Raw genomic sequence first — 20,383 nt, 5'->3', positions numbered from 1 at the left:
AGGGATGAGAGTGGCTGGAGAGCATCCCAGTGATTGTAGAGGTTAGGGCTGAGTCACAGGCCTGGGCCCGCAGGTGTTACCCTGAGCTCCCAGCCTGGATCCAGCTCAGCTACCTGAGTTGCCCTGACTCTCCCCATCCTGTCCTTGTGCTCTTCGGGTTTGTGATTGCCGCCACCCAGCCTCTAACTCTCCCTGTCTGCTCCTCTTCCTGATCAGCTGAGTTTCCTAAAAAGGCAGCCTCCTCAGCAGCCTGGGAGGAGGGGTGCACACTGGGAGGAAGCCTTCGTGCTGGGAGAGGGTGGCCAGAGCGCACAGGCCAGCTCTACACGCTGCGTTGGCCTCTGTGCTGTTGAGCACGGGAACTACTTCCAGAGGCAGCTGTCCAACATCTGGGCCATACTGACTTCATTTAGCGAATGAAACACTCCCTGGGGCCATGGGGTGTGAGCTTGGGGCTGGATGAGTCCTTCTCTTCTCCACCCCCAGAGGTTCTCCTCCCCTCTGGGCTGAGCAGGCTGCTGCAGGGGAATGTGGCTTCCTCCCTTCTCCTGGGCCATATGCTTCTTTTATAAGGAAGTTACCATTCTGGAAACCAGTCCTGCAAGAATGGGGGAGCTGACGCGCTGGGGCCTCCTTTGTCACCTGCAGCAGAGGGGGTGCCATGGCAGAAGGTCTGCATTCAAGGGATGCTTCCCTCCTCCGGACTCAGCACAAGAGGCCAGTGCAGGCATCATCTGTAGGCCCAGAGTAAAGGAAGAAATAAAACCCAATTCTTGGAGGATCTGCCTTACTGACCTCCCCTCCCCCGCTCACTGCCTCCACATACCATGATTCTAGCTCAGCAGAGGGACTAGCTATGCAGCTTAGGTGGGCTGGGGTCTGACTGACAAAACCATTAATTCACAAGGCCACGTTCTGAAGATGCAAGTGTGGGATAATTATGGGTGACTGAGGTGAATCTTTTTATCTTTATTTCAAAAGTTGTTTATTCATTTGGGAGGCATACACATACACGCACTGAGATGGAGAAACTGAGAGACAGCTCCCTGCTACTGCTATACACACTAAACACCTTACAACAGGTTTGCGCCAGGGGCCAGACTTGAACTAGGAGCTGGAAACTCAGTCCGGGTCTCCCACGTGGGTGGTAGAGACCCTTTGAACCATCACCTACGCCCCCAGGGTGCACTTAGCAGGAAGTTGAATCAGGAATGTGGCCGTCACTCAGGACTTGGATCCAGTCTAACATGCCAGGTAGTGCCTTAGTCACTGCACCAAACACCCACTGCTGTTTTAAAAAGCTCATACAGACACATAATATTAGTTCATGTTAATGGGCTTGTTGTGTGATAATGTCATATGCATGTTTAGTGTATAATATTCAAGTCAGGGGAATTTGTGTTTCCATCTACTCAAGCGCGTGTGAATTGTCTGTGTTGGGAAATTCTAGACTCTTCTAGTGGTTTGAAAATACACCATGAGATTGTTGCGGCTCCGCTATGGTAATAAGCATGACGATGTTCTCGAGCCTGTGTCCTGACCCCTGTTCCACTGCGTGTGTGAAGTCAACCTTTGATTTTTTTTTCATTCATTTTACATTTCTGTGGGGAATTTTGTCCCCTTGGGCAGACCCTGTAGGATTAAATCATGAGGAGTTCCAGGGCGGGGTGGGAGGGGTGGGAGAGGGGGGTGCAGAAACGGGTACGACTAGGATCAAAGGAAATTAAGGAGAGGAGAATTGAGAGAGAAAGTCGAATGAGATGCTCCCTGGGAGAGTAGAATGTGAACCGGAAGCAGGGGATGCAGGGCTGAGTGAATGACACTACTGTCACTGGGAGGCGTGCACTGTACCGGGAACACGACTGCTTTTGTCATTTGCCCTCTTCCTCTGTGCACGCTGTTTCACTACGGTGGTCACTGACTTCACCAGGGGTGAATGGTCAGGTCCACCTGGCATGTGATTAGGAGGGTGATTGGATTTGCAGTCCCCTGCTTCACACCGGGCGGGCAATGCCTGGAAAAACAACTGGTTGGGCTCAGCGCTGCCTTGGTCCTAAAGGCCGGCAGCTCTTGGGTGTGTAGAGCAAGCGCTTGGCTGGGTCATAGGAAATCGTGGCCAGCGTGGATGAGCCTGGAGTTTTGGGCCCACAGGCACAGGGTGTGTTCTTGGAGGGCTGCACATAGACACGAATTAGGGTCACTTGTGATTGTGGTCTCAGGAGTTGGAACCTCGTTCCTCAGTCTCACCAGGTGGTAAGACTTGCCTGCTATGCTTGTCAACAGTGTAGGTCTCCAGGATGAACCCTGGAACTATTGCATCAGCATGGGCTGTCACAATAGTAGGCTTGACAAACATTGCCAATGGAAGGATCTGATCCTTGGGTTGAGGTGGGTGGAGATTGGGGTATATTAATTAATGCAGACTGCCTAGCTGAATTAAACAACATGTTGAATTATATAAAGTTTAGTGTAAGTATACCTCCAATAGTTGCTAAATTTGGTGACCATATGGTGAAGGGAAATACTAGAAATCTTTTCTAAAAAAGTATTTCTTTATTTGAGAAGGAAGGAGGCAGGATTAGAGAGAGTGAGGAGAGATCAAGCTAGCTCTCATCCAGTGGTTCATTCCCCAGGTGTCTACAGTGGGACTAGGACTGGGCAGGGTTCCAGCTGGGAGCTGGGAGCTCAGTTCATATCAGTCCTGATTAGGCAAGAACCCCATTGCTTGAGCCATCACCACTGCGGGGGTGTGGATAGCAGGAGTCTTAATGGCTTGGCCAGTATCTACTCCTGGGGTTCTTACATAGGCCCGGGTGCACACTGGGAGGTGGGGATCACACTGCTATTCAAGGATAAAAGAGGAAGAATGGGCTTATGTTTAGCAAAATAGAGAAAGACAGAATGGCACTTCCTTCTCATTTTCTTCTCTAAAGTTCAGGGAAAAGGTTTAGGTCACTATAGGTTTTTAGTTTCTCACGGCTTCATTAACACTCTCTGCTGCTCTTTCTATTTTTTTTTTTTTCAGGAATCACTACAGAAATTTTAAGTATCTTTAAAAAAAAAGATTAATGTATTTATTTGAAAGGCTGTAGTAACAGAGAAATATCTTCTATTTGCCGATTTACTCTTCAAATGGTCACGATAGCTGTGGCTGGTTCATGCTGAAGCCGGGAGCCTGCAACTTCTTGTTGGTCTGAACATGTTGGGTGGCAGGGGTCAAGTATCTGGGCCGTCTTCTGCTGCTTTCTCAAGCACGTTAACAGGGAGCTGGATCAGAAGCAGAGCAGCCAGGACCTGAAGTGGCACTCATGTGGGATGCTGGCATCTCCGTGGGAGTTGGGTTCCTTATGCCACAATGCCAGCCCTTCTTTCTATTTATTTTTAATCTGAAAGATAAATGTTCATTTTAAGAGTCACTCTGTGGGGTGAAGAAAGCTATAGGGGCATTTTGATGCTTGCCCTCCAAGAAAACAGTAGTAGTGGCTGCAATCCAAGGGTCATTGTAGAAAAAAGTGGTCTTATATTTGCATTCCTGAGTTTATTCCATCTCTGGAAGAATTTGGGTGTATTTGTCTCCATGTAGAAGAGGTATTCACAGTCCCAGCTTTCCTTGATCCCCTGGCCAGCCCCGTGAGACAGGCAGGAGGATGGTGATTACTCATGCTGTACTTCCCCAGGCTCCAAAATAAGATTGAAAGAACATGGTAGTAACAGCGTGTGTCACCCTCCTGGGAAAGGAGCTGCTCTGGCAGGCATCCAGGCTGGCGCCTCCCCTCTCTGGGACCTTCCCCTGGAGCGTGGCTCTTCGGAGCCTGTTGTGTAAGGTCCAGCTTCACAGCAGTTTTTCTAAGTCACCTGGAAGTCTCTCCTCCTGGGTTATTGGAGGGAGGACTAACCAAGTGCACTGAGGTCGCTGCCATGGTCTCCTCCTGGAACTGGAGGCCCTCAGGGAGCCCCTGGCTGCTGAGCAGGCCTGTGACACCCTTAACCCCTGACCTCTGAAGTCAATGACCACAAGGGGAGGCAGCCGTGCAGTTTTTGTTTTCCAGTGTTTATTTTTCAAAACAAACCATGGGGACGCTCAGGCAAGCCTTAGTGCTTCAATCCGTCTTCAGTTGGGGCCACCAGGGCAGAAAACCAGGAGCCAGGAGCCCCCCTCAGTGCCGGGCCTCCCATTCCCTGTGGCTTCCTTCAGCCTCTGGGCTTGCCTGGGAAGGATCAGCTCCTTACTGCCTCCTCATCTGACTGCTCTGATCCTTGCCTTTTTTGGTTGCTTTTCATGCTAGAGTGCCGTGGGCAGCTGGAAGCAGAGATTACACTGGGGCTTTCTGAGTAAGAGATTGCTTACCCAGGGAGTGCTGGGTGGGGACAGCCAGACTCCACCCCGGAGGTGCCCCACCCCACACTGTTCTGTCCTCACCCAGAGCTGGTGCAGGGGGGATCTCCTGTCCTTCAGAGTCGAGGAGAGTCTGGGAACAGGCCTGATGGGGTGTTCTCAGCTGGAGGGTGGGCCTTATGCCTTCTTGCCACATTGTGGGTCACTTGGTTCCCATGCTGGTGCACAAGCCCTTCCACGTGTCAAAGGGCAGAAGGAGAGAAACCTGGAGCATGGGTGTTGAGTGTGGCTGCTCCTGGTGGCCGTGTCCTGGGGCTGAGGAGGCAGGTCCTGCATCCCTTCCGTTCACTGTCCTGTCTTGGCTCCAGTTTCCTGTGTGCTTTTCCTAGACTGCCCTCCCGCGTTCCTGCCTCTCTGTGTGACTCTCACTCTGAGTGTAGTAAGACTTAAGAGAGTAATCACAGCCAGACACTTTCATGGGTCCCTCGGTTCTGCCCTTCCCAGCCGCGCCACTCAGGCTGTGAGCTGCTTTCGCTTCCTGGAGCTTCCCATGCCTTGCTGTGGCTCATGCCGCTCAGCAGTGCTCAGCTTTGCAGGAATCCACGAGAGGAGTCCCTCCCAGGGGCAAGCGGCTCCTGCGCCATGCCCGTGTGAACACAGGTTGCCCTGGGCTGGAATGGTTCCCCTAGCTGACTTTTGGAAGTGGTTGTGAGGTTGTGAGCAGGGTGGGGATGAAGGGAGAGCGTGAAGGTCTAGACTCTGTGAAATAGAACCAGGGAGGGCTTTCCAGCTTCCCAGCCAGTGTGTGTAACCTGGCAAAGAGCCCTCATACAAAGGTGTCCACACAGTGCTGGCTCAGCTCGCTGGAGGCCCAAACAGGAAAGGACGGACCGGACAGCAGCGTGTCCTCTCCCTTGCATGTGGGACAGGTGAGGAAAGAAAACAAGGCTCAGCGGGGGAATACTGAAGTCACCACGTGGCTTCGGGACAGACCTGGGATTGAACCTGCTTCCTGGTTTCCATGTTTATTCTAGAACAACATGTCCCCTAACCAGTGCTTGGGCGTCAGCACACACAGCGCTCCAGGGGACTGGCGGACTACTTTCAGGGTGTTAGGAAGGAGATTCAGTTTGTCCTCTGGGTGGAGGAAGATGATAGGAAAGGTTTTGGTCAAGCCTGGCTAATTGGTATTTTCCCATGCTCATGGAATTGGGTTGATGATTAATTTATCCAGGAACTACTTATCAGGCATCTCATACTAATAGTTAATTTCTTCTATGCCAGGCACTCTGCTACACAGATATGTTTTACATGCAGTCTTATTAACTTCTTTTTGGTATCACTGCAAAAAAGGGGCTGTTATTCGTTGATTTTTTTTTTTGGTAATTTTTACTGTGGCAAAATTGACCTAGCATAGAGTTTACCATGTAAAAAAATGTTTTCATCTGAGAGGCAAGAGTGAGCTCTCTGGTTTACTCCCTACGTGCTGGCCAGGCTGAAGCTGGGAGCCAGGGACTAATCTGGGTCTCCAACAGGAACCTACCGATTGGAGCCATCACCACCAGCATCAGGAGCTGGAACCACCAGAGGAACCCAGGCATGCTCATGTGGTGCCAGTGTCTTGGCTGGCATCTTCATTTCCTGGGCTGTATGCCTGGTCCCAGATTCACAGTCTGAGCCATTTTTAAGTGTACAGTTCAGTGGTGTTAAGTATAAATCCACCATTGCCATCTCTCCCCATAACTCTTCATCTTGTAAAACTGAGACTGTAAAGCAGTAACTGCCATCTCCCTCCTCCTAGCCCCTGGGTACCGGCAGGTGACTTTGTGCACCTGTGATTTGTGACTACAAGTACCAAAACAGAGGCTGTTATTATCATCGTGTTACAGTTTAGAAAACTAGGCTTGCAGAGTTTGGGTTTCTTGCCTAAAGAACTAGTTAGTATGTAGCAACTGGCAATGCTGAGATTTGCTGTGCTTTGGGCCCTGGCTCTCTGCACTGGCCCCTTCTCCCCCACCTCTCTCTTCCCACATGCATGCTACCTTTGTGGCAAAGCCTAGGGTAGGGGGACAGAGAGGAAACAAGGAATAGACGGTGCCTGCCTTGCTGGAACTCACAGCCTGGCTAGCATCTAACACAGCAACTTTCAAATGCTTTCGAACTAGACCAACAGAAAGAATACATCATACATCATTAATTATTATACATGTTATCCCCTTCCCAAGATACACGGACTTTTTGAGTTTGACACCATTCATACACTTTGATATTTTCTATTTTGTTGCCTTTTATTTAATCAAATATGGTAGAGATTGGCTAAATAGGCTTTGGAATACTTGAATTGCAGCTCATCATTTGAAAAGTGCTAGCCTACCAGGCATCTTTCTGTACAAACCCTCAGTGCGTGAACAGGTATCCAGTATTTCTGTTTCCTCAATTTCCCCTTTCTCTGCAGCAGTCCTAGGTGTTTATTCCAGAAAGGAACACAGCAGTTTGTTTTTGCTGGTTTAGCTGCAACATGCTGGGCGGAATGTAATACACTGGGAGGGGCTGAGAGCCAGCCTTGCTGCGGTGCAGGGCTTCCCCATGGGCTCATGTCTCACAGGCCCTGCCTCCTGGCTCATCCCGCTGTGACCTGAAGGAGAATCTGCTGAAGGACAACTGTGCCCCGGAGTCCATCGAGTTCCCGGTCAGTGAGGCCCAGATCCTGGAGGCCAGGCCCCTCAGCGACAAGGGTTCTGGAGACAGAGCCCAGGTGACGCAAGTCAGTCCCCAGAGGATTGCGCTCCGGCTGCGGCCAGGTAGGCCTGGGACTCGTCCAGGGGCAGGGTCTGGGATAGATGGGTGCAGGGCACAAGTGGAGGTCTGAGAGGGAAATACTGCAGAAGTAGCTCAGGATGGAGATGGGGGAGAGGGTGCAGGGCGCGTGGGGGCAAGAAAGTGGAAGGAAATGCAGGGTATTGGGCCTTGTGTCAGATCTGAATGTGAGGCTAGCTCCACCTTGTATTAACGATTTGACTTTAAGCAAACTTTTTACTCCTGCTGACATGGTGGGTACAAAAAAAAAATTGTTTCTTCTTTCTTTCTTTGCCTGTTTTGCCTGGCTGATAGCTTTGTGTTTGGGGAAAAATGAGAAATAGGATGAGCAAGTGATGTGTGGGTCCCTTTCTCAGGGGCATTTCGGGATGGAAGCATGGAGAGGACAAATGGGGCAGAATACCTCTGGAGAGACAAAAGATTAGGTTAAGGACCTTTTCAAGTATTGACTTTGATTGCCCACTTAAATCAAGAAGACTCTAAAAGTGATCCACTTTGTCTAAGGCTTGTGTTTGATGCTGTGGGTTTCAGAGAAAGGAAAAAAACCAACACCCTCTTGCCTTCCAGATGATTCGAAAACTTTCTCCATCCAAGTACGGCAAGTGGAAGATTACCCTGTGGACATCTATTACTTGATGGACCTGTCCTATTCCATGAAAGATGATCTCGGGAGCATCCAAAACCTGGGTACCAAACTGGCCTCCCAGATGCGCAAGCTCACTAGCAACCTGCGGATTGGCTTTGGGGCCTTCGTGGATAAGCCTGTGTCACCCTACATGTACATCTCCCCGCCAGAGGCCCTCAGAAACCCCTGCTATGAGTGAGTTCCTCCTGCAGAAGCCCAGGGAGCACCAGTGCTCATTGTCCTGTGCACATCCCAGTCCTGGTTTCTATTTCTAAGTCTGGGGTATCCTTGCTGACTGCCTTCTTGCTAAAGCACAGCTCCTTTTTGCCTTGGGCTTCTCATTTGGCAAATGGGCCTATACACTTGGAGAGTTGTACTGGCTGAGACCAAGGCTGTTTGGAGACCTAGAGAGAAAATACATCATCTTTTGGGACTTGGTTACAAATGAATAGGAGGCAAAAGAGAATGGAGGAAAGAAACTTTTGGATAAGTCGACAGAGATGCTCAGATTTCCGAAGAGTTGACTCTATTATTGTTTTTGCTGTCTTTCACATTGAGGCTATGCATCATGCTGGGTTAAAATGTAAGAAATGATGACCTAAAGGAATAGGAAGGAGTGGAAATGGCTTACAATGCAATGGCTTATTTCATTAACATAGTGAAAAACATGTGTTGAAATAATTTAAAATATTGGTTACTGATAGGATGTGAATTTACTTTTCATTTTAATATTTTATTTATTTTTATTTGAAAGGCAGAGAGGGGCAGATAAAGCTCTTGCATCTACTGGCTCATTTCCTAAATGCCTGTCAGCAGTCAGGATTGGGTCAGGCTGCAGCCAGGCACCAAGGGTTTCATCTGGATCTCCAGGGACCAAAGCATTGAGCTGTCGATTGCTTCCCAGGGTATGCACTAGCAGGAGGCTGGAATCAGCAGTGGGGCCAGAACTTGAACCCCAGCACTCTGATAAGGGCTGCCCAAGCAGTCTCAAGCAGTGTCTTAACTGCTTAATTGCTTAATTGTGGGTGTCCCAAGCAGTGTTCTGATTGCTTCACTGGATGTCTGCCCCAGAACATATATTTTAGTTTTCAGAGTTACACAATGTAGCTTTTAACCTTCTGTCTAGATTGCAAGATGCCTCAGTAAGGATGTCAATTATTGATGAAATAAATTCTTAGGCCGGGGCATCCTCTAGCATCATCTACTGATGGCTCAGGAACATTCACTTATTGGTGGACACTGGCTTACAGTAACTTATTGTTACTGCAGCAAAGTGTGAAACATAAGGTGATAGCAACAACAGCCACAGCCTCCCTCTGGCTAAGTACTTATGGGCATCAAGTCACTGTGGCCCCACTGCAATAGCTGTCGGAGATAGGTGTTGTCATGGCTCTATTCTCAAAGGTTAGCTTTAGGGAAGCTTGCTGAAGGTCCCTTGACCTTGAAGGCCAGCGAGGGCCTGGGGTTTGGACTCAGGCAGTCTGGTTTATAGCTCATTCTCTTACCTATAGGCTGGTGGGAGGTGAAGTGATGTGACCCTTCAGGTTAACTTGAGGAGTTTGAACTGTTTGGGTAAATGTGGCTATGTGGACCAGGCCTGGGCATGCCACGCTACATGTCTGTCCCCTATCTCACTCCCACTCCCTCTGCTGCATTTCCCAACCCTGTGTCTGTTTAAATTATCTCTTGTCCTCTGCAGTATGAAGACCACCTGTTTGCCCATGTTTGGCTACAAACATGTACTGACGCTAACTGACCAGGTGACCCGTTTCAATGAGGAAGTGAAGAAGCAGAGTGTATCCCGGAACCGAGATGCCCCAGAGGGGGGCTTTGATGCCATCATGCAGGCTACAGTCTGTGATGTGAGTGTTGGGGCTCCAGCTGTGGTTGGAGATCAAAATGGGGAAGTGGCTAGCCCTGCAGCTTTCTGGTGTGAAACAGATGAAGAAGTTGGTGTAGGGTGAGTCAGAAGCTACTCCTGAGGTGCATCCTTTGCTTCTTTCCACTCCCTGGCCAGAGCTGCCATTAATTTGGAGCTCAGTGGTCCTAGAAGCTTCGCAGGGAGACCCTTTTCCCACCTTCTCTGCAGCTACTTTGGAGTCGAGGCTGGGTCAGCTTACCTCAGCAAAGTGGGCAGATGTCCAAATGCGATTTCCTTGAACCCTGCCAGCTGTGCAGATACCAGTGGCTTTCCACTGTGATTGTCATTGTGAAAGTTGTTCAGGAATGGAGAAGGTATCATTTGGCTGCTTGAACTAATCAACCAGGAGACTGGAGCACAGAGACACCTGAATTGGAAACCACCATCTTGGGTTCCAAGAAATGAGACTGAGAGCCTTCTCCAATCTGCCCAGCCCTGCAGCCAGAGAGGCCCTTGGTCTTTGTTCTTCACCAGTAACTGAACTTGTTTTGTCTCCTTTGCCTTATTTCTCCGAACAGGAAAAGATTGGCTGGAGGAATGATGCATCCCACTTGCTGGTGTTTACCACGGATGCCAAGACACATATTGCATTAGACGGAAGGCTTGCAGGCATTGTTCAGCCCAATGATGGGCAGTGTCATATTGGCGGTGACAACTATTACTCTGCCTCTACTACCATGGTGAGAGTTCAGGCACCTGCTATGGTCCATCTGCATGGTAGCCAGAGCTGCCCCAATCCAGGCAGCATTTTGCCTGGGAGGGTCCAAGGGTTGATTTCAGGCTGTCTTTGCCCTGTATCAACAGGATACCTTCATTCAGGGTACAGTCCACTGAAAGGCCTTGACTCTGAGAGTGGTGTTTTCACTGCCTTATGCCTTATGAGCAGCCTCCTAGCATCCAGGGAAGACTTCTCTGTCTCTCATTCTCTCTGTAAATCTATCTTTCAAGTAATGAATAATTTTTTTTTTGCTTCTTTTTATTATTATCATTTTGTGATACAATTTCATAGCCCTGGGATTTCCCTTATCTGCTCCCCAGTTCGCTCCCTCAACACTCCCTATATACTTATTATAGTATAGTTCTTCATACACAGTCATATGTCCATCATTGTGGGCATGGACAATGGCAGAGAGTCCAGCATCCTATTGTCAAGATATAGTAAACAGTTTCATTGGGAGTCCATCTTTGTCTGGAAGTAGAGATGCATACTGCATTGTATCCTCACATCTGAATATGATAGTCTCCATTACACAGTTACTATACATCCCCTTAAATGAAAAGCCACAAATCATAATCAACAACAGGAAGAAAAAAGAAATTAACAACACCATGAAGTTAAATAACATGCTACTAAATGACCAATGTGTCGCTGAAAAAATGAAAATCAAGAGCCTTCTTGAAGAAAATGATACTGAATGATCTTTGAGTCATTGAAGATTTAATCAGAAGAAAGTGTTTTGAAGAGATGAAACTAACAAAAAAATCAAAGTCCATGAGATATAGTTTCCACCGATCTTTGTTGGTGAAATGTGTCTCCTTGTAGGCAACAAATAGATGGGCTTTGTTTTTTAATCCAGTCTACTAATCTATGATGTTTGATTGATGAGTTTAAGCCATTTCCATTCAGGGTTAATATGAATGGGTGGTAATTTGGTCCTGTCATTTTAGGAATGGGTTGTTCATTGATTTCGTTTTCTGTTGTCATTTTACTGGAATGTTCTTCTCATTTGCCTTTGGTTTTGGTGGGTGCTATCCTCTTCTCTGTCAAGAGAACATCTTGAAGCATCCTTTGTAGGGCAGGTTTGGAAGAGGCAAATTCTTTTTAACTTTTTTTTATTGTGGAAGAATTTTATTTCATTTTCAAAGACAAAGGAAAGTTTTGATGGGTACATTATCCTGGACCAATAATTTTTTGCTTTTAGAATCTGGAATATGTCACTCCATTCTCTGTTGGCTTGTAGAGTTTCTTGTGAGAGGTCTCCTGTGAGTTTAATTGGCATTCCTTTATATGTCAGTTGATTTTTTTCATGTGCAGATTTAAGGATCTTTTCCTTATGTTTGATTGAAGAGAGCCTGATTATCATGTGTCTTGATGAAGATCGCTTTTGATTAAGTCTGTTGGGAGTTCTCTGCCCTCCTGGATCTTGTTTCCTAATTCTTTCTCTAGATTAGGGAAATTTTCGTGTATTATTTCATTAAATACATTTGCAAACTCAGCTTCTCTTTCTGCACCTTCTGGGACTCCCATAACTCTTATATTTGGCCTCTTAATAGTGTCTTTCAATTATTGAATGCATTTTTTGGAATGATCCAGCTCTGCTTCCAGCTTTTTGTTTGCTTCCCCCTGATGACAGGAAATATCTTCCAATTCTGAGATTCTTTCTTCTGCTTGCTTCATTCTATTTTGGAGACTCTCCATTATATTTTAAATTTGCTCTGCTGTGTTCTTAATTTCCGACATATCAGCCTTGATTTGCTTTATTGCTTCCTTAAATTCTTTGAACTTTTGTATGTGCTTCTCCTTGTTAATCAAAAGCTTTAAAATGAGTTTTATGAATTCTGTGTCCCCCATTTTCTCAATGTCTTCCTCAGTTAACTCTGAGGTTGGCATAGGGTTTTGCTCCTTTGTAGGGGAGTCTTCAGTTAAATTCATTTTGCCTTTGTCTCTTCTTTTGCTCTTGGTCATTGTACTTCTGTTTATCAGCTTCTTCTCCTTGGGGCAGCTTTCTAAGCTCTGTCACCCAGAGGTCTATAGTTCAGTTTTACTTATTGTAGCTGGTACTCGGCTCTTTTTTTGCAGCTACTTGTGCCACTCCCTCCAGCGAGTTCCAGGTCTGGGTTCCTATGTTAGATTTCCACCATGGTCTCCATAGCCCCAGCTCCTAGCTCACCAGTCTCCACTTCCTATGACACCATGCTTAGGCTGGACCGTTGTCTGTACAACTTTTCTCCCACTTGCATTTGGAGCAGGTTCGAGGATTAGGGAGACACCAGGTGTCCTATATAGCTAGGTTGTTGGTTGTGCTGGTCTTGCTGGAACTTGTTGGCCATTAAGTCTGGAGGCCACATGGAATATTTTGGCCCATACAATTCATAGTTGGTATTATTTTCCTGTGGGACCAGTGTAATGCACTGAGCTCGGTGCGCAGTTCACTGTTGTCCCCTGCAGTCCTAAAGCTATTGCCACAGTGTACAAAATGCTGCCTGACGTACTACTACTACAGTTCTTGATCTGCTGGCTGTCAGGTCTGAGGGCTGCCCATATCTGTCTTGGGTGGAACCTGTAGACTGCCACGTCCCTGCAGTTCACTGAGCCAGAAATGAGTTCACTCCCAGCTCAGTGCATGCACAGTCCTGTCCATAGCCCTTGCCAGCTTAAACAAAATGGCACCTGACTTGACTCCAGGGGATGGACTGGGTTGTAAAATCCACCCTGTCCCCACACTGCTTTTCTGGGATCTGGTGCTCTGTCTCTGCTCCAGGTCAAATCAAACAGACCAGCAGGATGGGCAGTTCTTTGTCCGGGCTCACCTCCTGAGCTCCCCCAGTCGAAGTCCTTTCCCACCTGGTTGCTCATGCAGTTCCAGCTGCTGGTGGAGTTCAGATCATCGTTAGCTGAATGCCGCTGGAGTATCAGTCACTGCAACACCACACCATTGTGTCTGCTGCTTCCTTGTGTCTGTCAGTCTCCAGGTACCCCTCTGCTGTTGTTCTGTCCTTCTCCTATTTTCTGAAATGTGCCCTCTGTACTTCATACTGGCTAATGTTTCTCTGTCTATTTAAATGTATTCCACCATCTTGATTCTCCTCTCAAAAATGAATAAATCTTAAAAAAAAAAGTTCAGCTATGTAAGGGTAAGCGTTTGCCACACCAGTTAAGACTACACTTGGATGGATGCCTATATGCCATATTTGAGTGTCTGGTTAGCTCCAAGCTCTGCTTCTGATTCCAGCTTCCTGCTAATGGACACTCTGGGAGACAGTAGGTGATGGCCCACCTGCTTGTAAATGTGCCATTCATGTGAGAGACCTTGAGTTCTGGGATCCTGTCTTCAGCCTGGATGTTTTTAAAAAGCTTTATTATTTTTATTGGAAAGGCAGATTCACAGAGAGAAGGAGAGACAGAGAGGGTAAGATCTTCCATCTGATGATTCACTCCTCAAATGGCTGCAGAGGCATGAGCTGAGCTTGTCTGAAGCCAGGAGCCAGGAGCTTCTTTCAGGTCTCCCACACAGGTGCAAGGTCTCAAGGCATTGGGCCATCCTCCACTGCTTTCCCAGGCCACAGCAGGGAGTTGGATGGGAAGTAGAGCAGCTGGGACACACATTCCATATGGGATACCAGCGCTTGAAGGTACATCTTGCCTGTTAAGGCATGGCACCAGCCCCAGCCTGACTAACTTCAAGTGTTGTAGGCTGCTGAACCACCTTGGCTATTGAACCAGTAGATGGAGTATTTATGTGTCTCTTTTACATAAGTAAAAATATTTTTATTTAAGTACAATTACATGAGGGGAGAAGACTGAGCCAGATGATGTCATGAGCTCTCTGCCAGGTTAGGGTTCCATGGACATGTTCACAATTCTTCACAATTTTGGCTTCTCCTGGAATCAGGTATATCCAGATCAAACACTGGATGAGTCAGCAAACCTTGACATTAGTCCATGGAAGTCACTGCACCAGGGGTTGAGGGAGATCCAGGGACTCCATAAGGTCCTCTCTTGCGGAAGGTTTTGGTTTAGTTGTGGAGAAAGAATTTATGTATTGACTAATAACACATGATACATGATTAGTTCATTAAATACTAGTGCATTTGTACCAGTTAGGGTCATTGCTGTCTGGGCCACAGCCCAAGTCAGCCAAGCAAGAAAGATTAGTCAGCAGTGATGTACTCTCCTCTTCATTGGCCTCCCCTTTCTTCTTCTTTTCCCCCTAGGATTATCCCTCTCTGGGCCTGATGACTGAAAAGCTATCCCAGAAGAACATCAATTTGATCTTTGCTGTCACTGAAAAGGTCGTCAACCTCTACCAGGTGATCATGCCTTGGGGGTTTCTAGAAGCAGGTCCTGTGGCAGGTAGACCCCAGCCAGCCAGCCAGCCGGTGGCCTGAGTCGTGAAAGACTCTCCTTCAACCCATCTTCAAGCTCTGAGCCTGCTAAGCGGAGCAGGTTGCTTTTTGGAGTGGGGAGTGGAGAGGATGACTCAGTGGGATGAGGACGGGGAGAGCGTTCTTGTGATTGTGCTCGGGATGAAGAACCTCTAGATCTGTCTGTTGGTGGAGACAAGGGAACGATCTGGTCAGTCTGATGGGGGAGAGATTTGGGAGCTTGCTACCTTGCTTCAGTACACTCTGGTCACCTTTGTCTTCCTTTCCAGAACTATAGTGAGCTCATCCCAGGGACCACGGTGGGGGTCCTGTCCACTGACTCCAGCAACGTCCTCCAGCTCATCGTCGATGCTTATGGGGTAGGAGCCGCATGCTGGGAAAGGGACCCTGGGTCATGCCCCTCCCCTTCCTAACATGGCTTGTGCATCTTGTCCCCCTGCCAGACACACACAGCCTTCTTGCCTTTCTCTTGTGTTTCAGAAGCCAGGTCCTGGAAGGTGGGATGAGGTGGAAACATTTCTGAGAAGGAAATGGCCCTGAAAGAAGTGCCAGGGAGCTGCCCTGACAGGGGGAGCAGAGTCCAGAGGAAGTGGAAAGGAATGGGTGTGGGGATTAATTGAAGTCATGGGGTGCAGGATCCGGGACATCTGGGGCCCTACAGCAAAGGAAAGAGGGATACACGCCTGGGGAGGAGGAGCTTGCGTAAGCATGACCTTGCTACTACCCCAGGTAGCCAGACCTGGGCCACTTCTCTTGAGTGTGTGTATGCAGTCTGTGGGAGGTATATGTAGCTGGTTTGGATTAGCATCCACACTTGTTGTGGGAAAAGGAGTTGACTAGCACTCATTAAGCCAGTTAAGCCGAGTACTACAGGGAGTGGGCTTGGGGCTAGAAGCACCTGGTCTCAGCTGTATCCAATATGTACTAATGAGAGTGTGGGGTAAAGAGTAAACAAGAAGTAGGTGAAAGGTCAAGAGAAAAGGGACTAAAGGGAAGCCTCAGAGAGGCTTTGGGGAGAGACTTCCACCATCATAGGTCTCCAGTCGGTGCCTCAATCCCTCAAACTCTCGCCGTGGAGCAGCCGGCCGTAACGCACACTCACCTGGGCACAAGTGGGAACTGGCAGAGGGCAAAGGTTGTTAGAGCAGCTAACAGACTCTGAGGGGTGTCCCAGCAATTTCTGGGATAACCTGAGCATGTGGCACTGCCAGTGTGAGCCCAGGGCCATCACATGGAGTTTTCTGGGGGGTGAAACTGGTCCATTTCCTCTCGGTTCATTTCCTCACTGTCTTTGCTGTTTCCTACCCAGAAAATCCGCTCTAAAGTGGAACTGGAAGTGCGCGATCTTCCTGAGGAGCTGTCACTGTCCTTCAACGCCACCTGCCTCAACAATGAGGTCATCCCAGGCCTCAAGTCTTGTGTGGGACTCAAGATCGGAGACACGGTGAGGTGGGCTGGGCAGGGCTGATCTGGCCTGTGTCCACATCCTCCCTTCCTTGCACCCTTGTCCTCCAGGTCATTGCAGCATGCCAGCCTTTTCTTCTGAGGCTTCTGTGGCTGCCAGCTTCTTCTCTGTGGAGTGGATTTCACCATCTAGATTTTCTAAAATTTACCCTTTTGGTTTCCTCTCTTGGGGAAGACACATTTCATCACACATAGAAATATTTCTGACCTTCTTCCCCTTATTAGCCTGCGGCCTCCCCTCGAGGTGATGCCTTCCCCTTTGCTTTGATGGAAAGGGGCAGTGTCACCTGCAACTTCTTACTGAGGTCGCTGTGTGCTGTGCATTGTTTTAGCTGCCCAAGAGTCAACAGCAAAGGGAACATGAGCATAGTGCTTTGTGCTGATGTGTCATCAGTGTGGCTCACTTAACTGGCTAGAGCAGAGTGTTTCCAGGGACACGGTTCTATTCTGCTTGAGCTGGTATGTTCCATAGGTGGCCGAGAAACCAACCTTCTAACCCATACCTGTAAACCAGGTCTGCCTCCAGCGGGGTGTGTCACCGCCTTTGAACTCTCCTTGTGTCTGACTTGCAGACCCTGGTGGAGGGAGAGCTGAGGAAGGCACTCCCCATTGGGCTCTCTTTTGGCGAGACTAAGAGTAGCATTTTCTCCCAGGGTGACTGGGACAGCTGGACCCACCTGTGCTGAATGCGATCTTGCCTTCCATCCTTTCCATCCAGGTGAGCTTCAGCATTGAGGCCAAGGTGCGCGGCTGCCCCCAGGAGAAGGAGAAGGCCTTCACCATCAAGCCAGTGGGCTTCAAGGACAGCCTCACTGTCCAGGTGACTTTTGACTGTGACTGTGCCTGCCAGGCGTGGGCTGAGCCTCACAGCCACCGCTGCAACAACGGCAATGGGACTTTTGAGTGTGGGGTGTGCCGCTGTGGGTCCGGCTGGCTGGGCTCACAGTGCGAGTGCTCCGAGGAGGACTACCACCCCTCCCAGCAGGATGAGTGTAGCCCCAAGGAGGGCCAGCCTGCCTGCAGCCAGCGGGGTGAGTGCCTCTGTGGCCAATGTGTGTGCCACAGCAGTGACTTTGGCAAGATCTCGGGCAAGTACTGTGAGTGTGATGACTTCTCCTGTGTCCGCTACAAGGGGGAGATGTGCTCGGGTAAGTAGATGCTTAAGCTCCTGTTCCGGTTGCCACAGGCACGCACGTGCTCCGGTAGCCCTGGCCACATAGGTGGGAGCTTGAGGTGGCCCCGGGGGGCAGAGCTGAGCAGACACCATTCTACGCCAACGGGGAGGCAGGAATGGGATTCGCCACAGTTTTGTTCAGCTCCTGTGTCCTTGCTTGTAGAGCATGACCACCCCACCAGAGCCTCTGCTTCTGGGATCCCTGTCCTCTGCTAGAACACAGTGGGAAGGCGAGGGGAACCTCAGGTTGAAGATGGTTATTTCCTTGTCTTTCTTTTGCCCACTTTGTGAAGGTTTTCAGTCAAAAGCTCTAACTCTCTTGAATGTTAGGATTGATCCTTTTTTATATTAACAATATCACTGACCAAACATTTGAAAGTCATACACTTTGAAAACATGTGCTGTCAAAATAGATGGAAAGTTAGAAATAATTTTATATGATTTTTCTTAATCCTAAGAGACTTGAAAAATTGTGCTATATATGCAAGAGATTGGAGCACATTTAGTGAATCTATATACGTAGAACCATGTCCAGAAAGTGCTATGGGTTTGTTAAATGTTGACTTCATGTTGTTGTCCCTGTTGCTACTATTAATATTGTTGTTGTTTTTTAGATTATAGTTCTGTCCAATATGGCAGCTTTTACCTGCACAAAACCATTTAAAGCAATTAATACTTGGCATTGTAGTGGAACAGATTAAATAGCTGTGTCTGACAGCAGCATCCCATACGAGCACTGATTTGCACCCTAGCTCCTCCACTTCTAATGTAGCTCCCTGCTAATGGCCTGGGAAAAGCAGTGGAGAATGGGCGAAGTGCTTGGGTCTCTTCCATCCATGTGGGAGACTCAGAGGGAGTTCCTGGACCCTGGCTTTGACTTGGCCCAGCCCTCACTGTTGTGTCCATTTGTGGAGTGGAATGGGGGAGAGAAGATCTCTGGCCTTACCCCTCTCTCTGTCACTCTGTCTTTCAAATACATAAACAAGTCTTTAATCAAAATTTTTAAAAATTTAAAAACTTGTTTTTTTCAGTTGGTCAGTAGCCATCTATGTAGTGAGTGGCTATCACAGTACACAGAACAAAGCTAAAACATTTCAACTTGGCAGGAGGTTCTGTTGGACGGGCCTGCCCTATAGCATCTCTGGCTATAGAATGGAAATCATGATTTTGAGTCTTTCTGCCTGAAAGATGCCTAGTTGTTGTTCTCAACTTACCTAAGGATGGTTCTCAACATGGCAGACTGTCGGGCCCAGAAGTGAGATGGCCTTGGGGTGTGGCACAGGAGGCCACTGGAGAGACCCCTTGGGGACCAGGGAAGGCTGAGGGCATCATGGAGGTGGTGGGGGTGGACATTGGATGACTCTCAGAGGAAGGCCTGGCTCCTTAGGAGCAGAATGGAGTGATGGGTCAGCCCAGGAGGACTAGCTGCATGGAGAGGGGGTGAGTGCATGCCTGAAACAGGCTCTGGCCTTCCCTGCTCCTCCCCTCTTCCTTTTCACTTCTTACCCCACTCCTCTGACTTTCCTATGAACCCAGGCTCAGCCTTGCTTTGCTGGACAGGTTCCAGTCCTGTGATATTACCACACTGTGGCTTCCTGTTAGAGGCTGACCCTACTAGGGCTTGAGGTCAGCGAGTCAACTCAGGCCTGCCACTTCTACTCCCAGCCTTGCCCCTGGCCGCCCGCCAGACCATCCTATCAAGGGTCGCTTTGTTTAGCCTCACAAAGGAAACACTGTGGGACAAGGATTTTCGAGGAGACCAAGGCCTCAGAGAGCTGCCAGGCCTCTGTCATATTGGTGTTTCCCCCTTTGGGAGCCCTGGCCAAAAGCGAGGCAGAGTGGACGCCGCGGTGCCCCGGCCGCTGATCACTGCCTGGGAACATTGCCCTGGCTGCCAGGAACTGCCTTGCCCCCATGCTGGACAGTGGCTGCTGCGGTCACCTGAGACTGGTCCTTTTCCCTCCAGATGAACCTCAGTTTGTGCCTTGGAGCCCACCACGTGGTCACACTGAAGAAGTCTCTGTCCTGGACTCTGTTCCTGTCAGCTTTAGCCTCTGCCCCAGCCCACTTCCCTCCCTGTCTTCCATTTTCCCCGTAAGACTCCTGAATAGGAATTCCTACCACCAGCTGTGCTTGCAGGGGGCCAGCCTCAGGACTTTAGGGCTTTCTGCTTTCCTAGTGCCCAGTGCCTGTGGTGGCTGGGCAGCTGGGGTATGGTTGCCTCCTTCCTGAGAAACAGCCATTTCTTTCCAAGGCAGTTGAGGTGTGTCTGAATCTTGAATGCCTATGTGGACATTGCAGAACGCTGCTGTGTCACTGTGGAGCCTGGCCGCACACCACCCATTCTTCCACCTCCTTGGCCACCTGCTCGCAGTGAAGTGGTTTCCATTCAGGTTACTTCCCGTTTGTCCCCTGCCTTTCCTCTGATTAACAGTCAGATTTTTCTTATTCATCTGAGTCTTCCTGGTCCGGGGGCTGTAAAATGAGTCACATTTCTGCAGTGTTTAGCAGCCAACATTGCAAGGGTGGAGAGCTTGTTTTCTGCCAAGGGCTGTTTGGATATTTATAACATCATCTGAGGGTCATACAGAATTATCAACCAAAAAAAAAAAATTAGGCTGTTGTAGATTTGTTGAATGTTGACTCTTGCCTGTGGTTGCCTTGGCAGGGCTAGGCCAGATGGTTTTGCAGGCCTCAAATGGCCCATGGTCCAGATGTTTGCCCATCCCTGGAAAAATCTCACTAAATGAATGGTAGAGGAAGACAGCCTGCATCTAAGCTGTCCATCCTACCCCAGGCTCCCTCCATCCCTCCACACCTGTAGGATCCTCCCCATCAGGGCTCCAAACTGTTTAAACTGTCATAACACAAACCAGGGAGCATGACAGTGAATGTGTGTGTGCTTCTGGGAATTTAACTAGCTTGTGAACCCTGTCATGG

General features: G+C 48.8%; 1 protein-coding gene across 2 annotated transcripts in view; it reads left to right on the top strand.

Annotated features, from left to right (window-relative positions):
* The window catches only part of ITGB3 (integrin subunit beta 3), a 46,624-nt gene that overhangs the window by 15,021 nt on the left and 11,220 nt on the right, over positions 1–20,383 (top strand). For both annotated transcript variants that reach the window (XM_040989338.1, XM_040989339.1), the window contains exons 3-10: positions 6,942–7,137; positions 7,721–7,973; positions 9,478–9,640; positions 10,218–10,379; positions 14,635–14,730; positions 15,075–15,164; positions 16,115–16,249; positions 16,988–17,417. In XM_040989338.1, coding sequence (XP_040845272.1) covers positions 6,942–7,137; positions 7,721–7,973; positions 9,478–9,640; positions 10,218–10,379; positions 14,635–14,730; positions 15,075–15,164; positions 16,115–16,249; positions 16,988–17,417 — 1,525 coding nt within the window. The remainder of the gene's footprint in view (positions 1–6,941; positions 7,138–7,720; positions 7,974–9,477; positions 9,641–10,217; positions 10,380–14,634; positions 14,731–15,074; positions 15,165–16,114; positions 16,250–16,987; positions 17,418–20,383) is intronic.

Source organism: Ochotona curzoniae, unplaced genomic scaffold (assembly GCF_017591425.1).
Source record: "Ochotona curzoniae isolate NIBS_2020 unplaced genomic scaffold, NIBS_Ocur_1.0 contig_520, whole genome shotgun sequence".
NCBI classification, from domain to species: domain Eukaryota; kingdom Metazoa; phylum Chordata; class Mammalia; order Lagomorpha; family Ochotonidae; genus Ochotona; species Ochotona curzoniae.
The sequence above is the reverse complement of the archived record's forward strand: the minus strand, read 5'-3'. Positions and strand labels throughout refer to the sequence as shown.